Source organism: Pristiophorus japonicus, chromosome 6 (assembly GCF_044704955.1).
Source record: "Pristiophorus japonicus isolate sPriJap1 chromosome 6, sPriJap1.hap1, whole genome shotgun sequence".
Lineage (NCBI taxonomy): Eukaryota > Metazoa > Chordata > Chondrichthyes > Pristiophoridae > Pristiophorus > Pristiophorus japonicus.
The window spans coordinates 190,647,476-190,658,342 of record NC_091982.1 but is presented as its reverse complement, the minus strand read 5'-3'; the positions used below and the strand labels follow the sequence as shown (position 1 = coordinate 190,658,342).

At 40.0% G+C, this 10,867-nt stretch overlaps 1 protein-coding gene across 1 annotated transcript; it reads left to right on the top strand.

Annotated features, from left to right (window-relative positions):
• The first annotated feature begins 471 nt into the window (after positions 1 to 471).
• ptmaa (prothymosin alpha a) lies at positions 472 to 5,439 on the top strand. The gene is made up of 5 exons (XM_070883493.1): positions 472 to 723; positions 3,344 to 3,412; positions 3,500 to 3,608; positions 4,472 to 4,536; positions 4,874 to 5,439. The coding sequence occupies exons 1-5, from the start codon at positions 487 to 489 to the stop codon at positions 4,913 to 4,915; spliced, it is 522 nt and encodes a 173-aa protein (XP_070739594.1). The 5' UTR covers positions 472 to 486; the 3' UTR covers positions 4,916 to 5,439.
• The last annotated feature ends 5,428 nt before the right edge of the window (positions 5,440 to 10,867 follow it).

Genomic DNA, 10,867 nt, shown 5'->3' with positions numbered 1-10,867 from the left:
AACCACAAGGTTGTCCGTGTGTTGCGAATCACCACGAATCTGCCAAAACCCATGACGCAACATGATGGACATCGTCACCTCCAATCACAAGCTGGTTACGTCAAATAAGTGTTTAATTAATAAGCAATGACATAATTAAACCAATCAGCGCGGAGAGAAGGCGGGGCCTCCAATGAGTACGCCTACTTTGAATAATCAACGAATCACAACGTGCCGACACCCAAATGGAGGCGTATGGAAACAATACCACCCGTCCGAAGCCAAACAAAGGAGGATTAAATGAATTTCATATTTTTATTCGTCTTTATCTTTTTATACATAGCCATTTCCTTTATGGATGATAGAAACAAAGTTTCATAATTGGAATCGTCTGTGTGTTTAATAATGACCAACCAAAGCACGAGCTTATGACCGCTCATCCAATGGCAGGACAGGGTAGGAGTCACGTGACTTTAAACCGGGAGCCGTGACGCGAGCTGTGTGTAAATGCGCGAGCCGCGGCGGCGAGCCCTTCATTCTCGGATCGAGCCATATTTGCATTGTTTGCAGTCCCGCCAGCAGAGCAGCAGCAGCAGCTCGGAGCGGCTCAGCTCAGCGCAGTCCGTGCAACAGCGCCAGCAACAGCCTCCGCTTTTAAAACTCCTTTTACCTTTCAAGCCCGCGATCGTCACAGACAACATGTCAGAGATCAAAGCAGAAAAAAGTGTCGAGCGAGCCCCGAAGGTAACCGTGCGCTCCTTTTGATTAAACATTTAGTTCGACGGAGAGGTAAAAGTAACAAAATGCAACAAACGTCATGTTGATACATTTTGAAAGGAACCAGCACGGGCTCTTTGTGCTAAGCCGGCATGCTTGAGATGCGATGTCAGAAATCCAAACCCACTTTTGAAAGAAGAAAAAACTTAAATGGAAGTGTATTTAAAAAAAATGCATTGTGAAGTCTTAAGAAGTGCTGAATGTGCCAGATACTTGTGAAAGTTCGCGTTTGGTTTAACTGGACGGCGCTTGTATGAAAAGCCCTGCTTTTCTTTTGAAGGCGAAATGTTGTTACACAGAAACTTCTGCATTTCGTCTCGGAATGGGAAAGCAACTCGGGGGTTAGTGTGAATGTTGAGCGATGAAAGTCGAGTTTCATAAGCTGTTGGTGGAGAGTTGGTTCACTTTGGTTTGGGAGCCAGTCTTTATTGTTTCTACATCGAGTGCGTTGCTGGGTTGTCTCCCTCGTTCTATGAATATCGTGATAAATCATTCTACAAAGGTCGATCGCGCCTTTTTTATTAAACGCACAGGTTCTTCTGGCCGCTAGCTGTTTTTAAGCGCTTATCTGTCTCTATCTGTCGGGATACAGTTGAATCGCATTGTAGCAATATCAAAGGGGACGCAGTTCGCGAGTGCAGCTCGGCTCCCAGCGCGCATTTCACATCCAGCTTATCTTGTTTGTGTTTAGGTTTCTGTTAAATGACCTTATTTCCCGCCACTGTCCACCTTGCCCTTTCAAGTAGTGCGAGCGCTCTGTTGACACACCGCAGTTGAAGTTGTACATTGTTGCTGCTTGTGTTTTAGATGTTGTGGAGAGCCCGCGATCTGATCTCGGCATCAGTGCTCTTGACTTCATTAGCGGCGCATCCACTTGATCAGCATTAATGGATCGGAGCAAGAACCCAGCTTTTTTTTTGTTCTTTATCTGACTTGGATAAATAGTTACTTCAGATAACGTTTACGTAAGATCAGATGCGCATTTGCTGACTTTTTAATGTTTCTCGTAGTTTTCGCGATGGTGGTGAGTAAATACATCGATCCGATTCGGTCCTTGTGGCTTTCCTCAAATGAAGACCTAATGTACGGATCCATTTTTGAAAGGGGGAGGGATGTTGTACCGTGCTGATGATGTCCTTCTAGTTAATTAAGGAATTGGGCTGAGCCTTGAGGTTTCAAATGTGATTATGAAAAAAAATATTTCTTTCTCCCCCCCCCTCCCCCCAAAAAGACCCGAGTGTGTCTAGTTTATTCTGCTGAACCCGGTTTGCGAAGGTTTGGCCGCACAATAGGTAACGGGTTAAGCGGGGCGAGGAATTTTTGACTCTTTGTACTTGACATTTGTCTGATGAAAATAGTCGGTTTGGAGCGTGGGAGCCGGAGGTTGACTTCCGTTTGTGAAGCCGCTTACATCGCGTTATCGGGGAGGCAGGCGATAGTTAACCGATCGACTGATTTAGGAGTGACTGACCTTGGCTGCCTTTATTTTTGGATCTTGTATAATTTTGTGTGTCATTGAGCCGATTACATGCCTGCTCCTTAAATGCTGGAGGACAAATCACTTTGATCCCATGATTGATCTTTCGGGGAGAAAAGAAAGGGGCGGGAGAATATCGGATCGTGAAAAGGTGGCCCTCGGGGATGATGACAGCGATAAACGGATTAGCAGATAAAGATTAGGAAACAATTTAATAAAGTTGAGTCAGGAGTGATCAGATCGCGAAGTGAAAGGTGGCGAAATATTTAGTAATCTTTCTAATCGGGAAAAATGTTTTTCGAAGTTGCCTTTTATGGAGTAAAAAGAATTTGGTATATACGAAACCCACTTTCAAAAGCGTCATTTTTATTGGATGGGGTAACATTTCCATCTTTGTTTAGATGGATAATTGAAGCCTACTTTTAAACGCGTTGTTGTCTTCTGTAAATGGATGCAGACAATGTATTTCCAATTCGGCGATCCCGAATACAACTCTTAACGTGCCTGAAAAGCGAACTCATTTGTGGCTCTGTTGCGCTTGAGCGACTCGTAATAGACGTTCGAGGCGAATCTGTTGAGATGGCGGAGAAAAAACGTTTAAAGAAAGGTGGATGTGTGCTATTTCTGGCAGTTTACGCGTGTAGGTGATGCATGCGGAGCACGCTGAGAGTTTGTAGTCCTTTCCACCACCCCCTCCCCCCCCCCCCCCCCCTGTTGGGGTTATTAAACAGTAACGCAGCGCTATGCTATGAGACTACCATGCCCGTGGCTCTAATCAGCCTAGATTTAAGCGGGACGGGCGGTGACACCTCGCGATACCACTGGATTGGGCGGTGCCGATTGTTGGACCAGCCAATAAATAAATACTGGCACACGAGTCACATTTTGACGTCCATTTAGTTAGACATGTTGACCGACAGGATTGTTTTTCAATCCCGAACTGGCGGATGAGGTCTATTACTTGTAACTAGTGTACACGGTATAATTAGAAATCTGAGGAGTCTCAAACTTCAAGACAACACCGTGTAATGAAGCGTAAAGTTTTTTTATTTATTTTTAAAAAAACGTACCTTTTTATGGTTTCTTAAGGAAGTTTGCTTCTCTCTTAAGGATTTGAAGAAAACTCAAGAGGTAGAGCCTGAAAACGGCAAAGGTGACGCACCAGCCAATGGAAATGCTGTAAGTTGCTAAACTATATGTTGTGGAGCTTTCTGCTAGAAAAATAAATGTGAACAATTTTGATATGACTGTATTCATTTTGATTAGGGGAATGAAGAAAATGGAGAACAAGAAGTTGAAGAGAATGCAGATGAGGTAGAAGATGAAGAAAGTGAAGATGTCGGTGAAGATGAGGAGGAGGAAGAGGATGAAGAAGGTAACTTGCCTTTTCCAGTGTATTACAGATTAATATGACACAATTTTGGAAGTCAATGGAGAAAAATACTGCATCTACTTTTTAAATGACCTGGGTAAAAGGTTAGTAGCAAATAGCTAGTTGTCTGTTTGTAGTTAATATAGGCATAGTGAGTTTGTGAAGTAAAGTCTTAAGCATCATTATGATTGAGTCCTGATGTTTTTTAGGATTCTCTGATGAGACTAAACTGAAGTGGTCTTAACAAGCTGTAAGAAAGTTTACCCCAGTTGCACCTTTTCCAGTCTAGTTACACATCCTGTAATAATCGTGATTGATTGTATAGCAGCATGCATAATTTGTAACATTTTTTGAGTCCTCCTATCAACACTGCTGATTTGCACTTCATTTTGTATGTGTTTAATTTTTGTTCCCATTTTGTTACTCTAATGTTAATAATCAGTTACTATTCTCTACAGTGACACTGCTGGCTATTTGAGGAATGGCAAGAGATGTTTCCAAATTCTTCACTTAGTGTAGTACCTTGACTGGCCAATGGTGTTACACAAGGGCAACTTCAGTTGTTTGTTTCACTATATGTGTCAGCTTCAGCTGTTTGTTTCACTGTGTACTATTCTCACTTTTTAGGAGTGGAGCAGTAGGTACTGTGAATCAAGGGGGCTCAATATCTTGTTTAATCTTTATATTCATGTGCATGGATTGTAACATGAGGGTTTTATTCATGCACTTGGGATGGAAATAGGTAACTAACTAACTGCCTTCAAGCCTGGCATTGTGAACATAGTGAACATGAAGAGAGGGTGTTTCCTTTGCAGCTTTGTTTGGTGTATGCTAACTTCAGTTAAAAGGATGCCTTCTCTCTCTAGATGAGGAGGGTGATGATGATGAATGTGAGGGAGCTGCAGAGAAACGGGTGGCTGAAGATGACGAGGTATGTAGTTCTTATTGTGATTCATTTAAGAGGTTTCTATAATTTTTGAATTAAGTTAGTAACAAAGGCAAAAGTGGAAAATAAGTTGGCTTCTTTTGGTTTGGGTATAATTGGGGCTGATCTGTAAAGACTACAATACTACCTGCACTGTGTTCATATTTATGTTGGAATGCTACTTTTAAAAGTAGTGAAGCTAATGGTAAGATTACAAAACTTGCTTTCAATTAGTATTTAGCTGCAATGGCTAAAGCAAAAGAGTCAAGTCAGTGTTTTGTATTTAAATTGTGATGAGATGAGAGAACAATCCTTATTCATTCATGTTTTTCAACTCCCATAGGATGATGTTGCAAAGAAGAAGCAGAAAACAGATGATGAATAAACTGTATTTTCATCCACATTTTCCCTCATTTTTTCTGTTGGAAAAACTTGGTCATCATCACTAAGTAGAGTGTACACCAGTGCAAGTCAACTGCAGAATTTTTAAAACAAAATTACTAAGACTTCATGGCCCTACTTCTTTCTTAAAATCCTAAAGGAGAATTTGTTTGTATTTTTATTTACATTTTATATTTTTGTACATATGGTTAGAGGTCAGCCAATTTAAACAGTGATCTCTGGTGACCAAACAGGGCTTTGAAGTTCTTCTGTAAAACAGACTTTACTGGTGGTTTGACCATGTCTTGGCCACATTCTTAAAGGTAACCTGTAAAAACAAAATTAATTTTGAGCATTCCAATAACTATGTACTTTAGCTGTACTATAAGTAGTTGGTTTGTATGAGGTGGAAAGGCCAAAGATCAAGGTTTTTTGTCTGAAATACTGTCCATTGTGGCCTGTTGTATGTGTGAAACAGTTTGTTGTCCAATAAACCGGAATTTTATTTTGCTGAGTTTTTCTGATGAATTGACTCCTTGAGATTTTTTTTTAAACAAATGTGTTAATTTAAAATAAAACAAAATACTCCTCACACTGAATGAAAGCTAATGAACAAAATCTTCTATCTGTCAGAGCACTGCAACTGCTGGTAGCCACCTTCATCCTTGAGCTCATATTTATTCTGAGTTGAAATGTTGAGTAAACACAGCCATTAATGCTCAAACAAAATGATGTTGGACACAACACTGAAAACACAAACATGCTTTATCTATTTTCTTCAAATAATTACAATGTTGGATTTGTACATGAAATATAATTCCATGAAATCAATCTCCGATCGGAAAAGTTATTTTAAGGTGGTAAGTAGCAAATCAAATAAACTATTCTCGTGTCTTGTTCTAGGTTATGGAACATGTAGGATGCTCTTGTAATTGAGGAAATATAGAAGTGAATACTTGGTCGGTGATATATTTTAGCGAAATCCTTCATCCAGTGGAAGTGAAAAGACACGACTATTTAATCTGTATACAACACTTGAGTGGCATCCATCTTTGCAAGTTAATTTCGCTGATGGAACTAACATTACTCTTAATCCAAAGTAAGATGGTCAAAATTAACTGTTTAAAATTAGTATCACATTTTTCAGCTAATTGCTGCACCTTAATTATATTAAACTATTACTACAACTAAAATTCCATGAAATTATTGAAATGGGGCTTGCCATTCAGTTTTAATATAACATTTAGATTCTAAAATTATTTTTTTGGTTATGCAGTTGGTGTGGTGGTTTTTGTGGTATAAAGCTACTGATTGGTGGGGAATATTATAACTGACCTCTAGCCCCATGCCAAAGAGGGAAATTAGTATAGAAAGATCATTTGCTGATTGCTATCCAGTGTTTACTGCTGGAAACTAGATATTGAGTAGGGAAAGTTGGGATTGACTCTTTTATTTCTTTCTCTTTCCTCCCCCCCCCCACTCACAAAAAAAGTCAACAGTCTGTTATTGTTTATCTTGGCTCACACATGAAGCATGACATTCCTGTAAGGTTGTGGGGTGTTGCTGTTGCAAGTTGAATATAAGTTGCCTCCTTCAGCAATGAATGGGAAAATAAGCTTAACATTAGAAGTGAAATCAGCCAATTTTCCAAATGCTGGGTTTGCATTGGAAGTGAGTTCATATATTAAACTTCTCTTCATCTCCGATTCTGAAGTTATTTTATAGTAAACCTGAAGCACAATAGTCCTGATGAGTTTTTCCTGGTTCTTAAATGTGTTGCATATATGTGTAACACCAACAAACCTGTGGTTATTCTAATATGCCTACAGCTTTCGTTTTAAAAACAAATGGGTTGAGCTTGATCAACAGTTTTTTGAATTAATTATTTAAAAATAACTTTACAATAACTAGCACTTGGCTTTCTTGGAGTATGCCCACGTTCTGCAGAATTTTTAGTGAAAGTGTCAGTCTTAGCTTAGTAGTTGCATTCTTGCCTCTTGAGTCAGAAGGTTCAAGTCCCATTCCAGCAACTTGAGCACAAAACTTGAGCTGACACTTCAGTGTAGAATATGGCATTGCTGTTTGTGGGAGCTTGCTGTGTGCAAATTGGCTGCCATGTTTCCTACATTACAAGAGTGACGATACCTGAAAAGTACTTCATTGGGTGTAAACTGCTTTTGGAGGTCGTGAAAGGTGCTATAGAAATGCATGTTCTTCAATAACTGGTTGTAACAATGGATGTAGTTGCATTGTAACTATTGGTATCTGAAATAAACTGTAGTTTGCAAATTGGATTTATAATGCTGACTAATGTTCCTGTTCAGCTGCGTGGCCGCGCAGTGCTCTGAAGGCCCCGCCAGGCCACTTGCTGGCTTAACTGGCTAAAACCGCACACCCAAAAAAAATTACAGGGAACATTGGTGCTGATGGTAGTTTGCATTTAGAACAATGACGAGGAACATTATGCATATGTGTAACGATGTATGTGTATTTTCAAAACCTACAATTGAACTGATGAGGGGATGTTATGCACTTTGGGCTGCAAATCTCTCCAATGCTTATGGAAATTTGATCACAGTCTACTCCTTTGCCTTGATACAGAAATGGGAGTAAACTGCACTCCAATGTATTTCTTCATTCACCTTATAATGTACTTTATTGCTGTTCTCAAAGTTAGCACGATAAAATCCAAGTGACTGAGTCTACCAATAGGGTAAATACTATGTCCTACACTATCCTGTTTGCAGATTGGCCTGAAGTAAGTATCAAACTAAATTATTGCTGCAGAAATTATGTTCCTATTATAATTATGGATACAATGAAAAATTTTGGCTTACGTTATATTTATATCATGCCTTCAATGTAGTACAACGTCCCAAGGTGCTTCACAGGAGTGTTTTAAGACAAAACAAATAAATTTGACTGAACCACATAAGAAATTACGGCAGATGATCAAAAGCTTAGTCAAAGAGATAAGTTTTAAGGAGTGTCTTAAAGAAGGAAAGTGGTAGAGAGGCGGAGAGAATTAGGGAGGGGGTTCCAGAGCTTGGGGCCTAGGTAGCTGAAGGCAAGGCGTCTGATTGTTGAGCAGTTATAATCGGGGACACTCAAGAGGACAGAATTTGAGGAGCGCAGACATCTGCTGGCAGGGGTGGGGTGTGGTTGTGAGGCTGAAGGAGATTACAGAGATAGGGAGGGGCGAGGCCATGGAGGGATTTGTAACCAGGATGAGAATTTTGAAATCGAGGCGTTGCTTAACCTGGAGCCAATGTAGGTTGGCGAGCATGGGTGATGTGAGTTAGGACGTGACTGCCGAGTTTTGAATGACCAAGTTTATGTAGGGTAGAATGTGGGAGGCCAGCCAGGAGTGCGTTGGAGTAGTTAAATCTAGAGGTAACAAAGGCATGGATGAGGGTTTCAGCAGCGGATGAGCTGAGGCAGGGGTAGATGTTGAGAGGTTGTTTCCCCTGGCTGGAGAGTCCAGAACTAGAGCACTTCAGACCATTTAAGATGTGGAGAAATTTCTTCACTTTGGGGTGGAGAAATCCAAAGATTCACAACCCTAAGAGCAGTGAATGCTGGATCATTGAGTATATTCAAGGCTGAGATAGATAGATTTTTGGTCTTTTAAGGGACTGGAGGAATAAGAAATTTGGATGGAAAATGCATATTTTGCTGTTTCTTCATTGTGGCTGAGTTAAAATCCTGGAATCCTCTATCTAACATGGGAGCACCATCAGCACAAGGACTAACAGTTCAGTACACTGATGGTGGGGGTGGGGTCGGGGTAGATACTGAGTCTCAACAGTTCAAGGAGCAGTTCCACCATCACAATCTCAAGGCAACCAGGAATGGGTAATAAATATTCTTGCAAATTCCTTGGGAGGACAGGCGTACCAACATCAGTGTCCTCGTCCAGGCTAACATACCCAGTATTGAAGCACTGACCACACTCAATCAGCTTCGCTAGGCAAGCCACATAGTTTGCATGCCAGACACGAGACTCCCTAAGCAGATGCTCTAGGCGGAGCTCCTTCATGGCAAACGAGCCAAAGGTGGGCAGCAGAAACGTTACTAGGACACCCTCAAAGCCTCCCTGGTAAAGTGTGACATCACTATTGACACCTGGGAGACGCTGGCCGAAGACCACCCTAAGTGGAGAAAGTGCAGCTGGGAGGGCGTTGAGCTCTTCGAGTCTCGACATCGATAGCATGAAAAGATCAAGCGCAGGCAGCAGAAGGAGCGTGCGGCAAACAAGTCCCACCCTCCCTTCAATGAATATACGTCCCACTTGTAACCGGGTCTGGCTCTCGTATTGGACAGTTCAACCACCAAATAACTCATTTTAGGAGTGGAAGCAAGTCTTCCTCGAGGACTGCCAATGATGACGATGAATAAATATAGCTTTACCAGCATTGGCCAAGTCCTGAGGTGCAAGTGTCAAATGTATAAAGAAAAATTAAGGCAGTCATTTCATGGAGTTTTTCTGACCTATCTATAGCCTCCACATTTGCCTTATCAAACAGCAGCTTAAGCTCCTAACTGAGCTCAGGCGGTGTTTACTTACAGCAATTAGACTTTGTAACTTTAAAGACACTACTACTTAAACATAACTCCACCGTAGCAACAGAATAACACATTATATGTCAAAGTGTACAACACTCATCATCAGACTTACAATGAGCAATACTGGGAAATTTGTGAATACGTGTATAAAAATGTATGATATGGAGATGTATAAAACAGTCATGGAGTAACAGCAGACTGGGAATTCAGTACATACTAAACAAATGCACAGGATGCAAAACCAGTTGATGCCAGTAGTGTTGCCTTATTCTCAAAGATAAGGTGTAGCTAATTGCAAAAACAGTTTTACCCAGTGGCATCTCATGGCCGAGGATGTAAGATCCCAACAAAAGACTTTAGAAAATTTGGTAATGAACAATTGAGTAATTCGCTAGTATAACAAAATGCAATTCATTTCTGTTTCAGATCATTGGTAGTTTTAAATGATACACAATATTATAATGGAGGCAGTGAATTTGGTGAAAATAGAGTCAGCAGTTTCAAATTTATTGTCATGACCAAAATTAAATTCAAGTACTATTGTTGATTCAAAATGATGTTGGAAAACCCAAGCTTTTGATGGTAAGAAATCACTTAATAAAATGAACAACAATGGTTTTATTCTAGTCATAATAGGAATTGAAATCCGACTGGCCATTTTGGATTTATCAGATCATTCCCAATTTAAAAAGACAAATGAGTTCTGTTAAAAGTTTGGTAATAATGAGCTATTTTGAAAGATAATTAAATGATTTCTAAGTTTTGTGATCACAATAAGTTAATACTGTTGCTGAGTAGCTGGGTCTCAGTAATGTCTATAATAATCTAGATGATCTGAATTTTGTCTTTGATCATATTTCTTTCACAGGCTTTCAGCACATGTAGTTGGTGATTTTCAACAACAAAAATGCTGAATATACAGATGTATAACAATATGTCCAGAATGAGTGTGTGTGCACATCTAACAACTTCAAATAAGTGTAATTAGCATGATTAATATTTTGATGTAATAACAAGTAACACAAATACTGACAAATAAGAAAAAAATCTTACGCTATGGGTTAAAGGATTCAGCCTGCAGTACTTAATATCTTAAATTTTAAAAAGCAGTGGGATAGCTCCAGTACAACTGAATGTTTTATTGCACCAATGTCTGAAGCCTTAAGAAATTAATCATTACTTCAGACTGCATACCTGTTCTATTTTCCTTAAGGGACTCAGTTGCTTTAATCTGTTTCGTTTTGGACTGATACTTCCTAGTTTTAGTTGAATCCTCGTGTGGATAGGCTCTGGATCTCTAGTTTCCATGGTTTTCTCACACAAGTGGTTGCTTATTGTTAACTCAGTCTCCACCCAACATGAAAAAGTACTATACACTCCACAAAGGTCA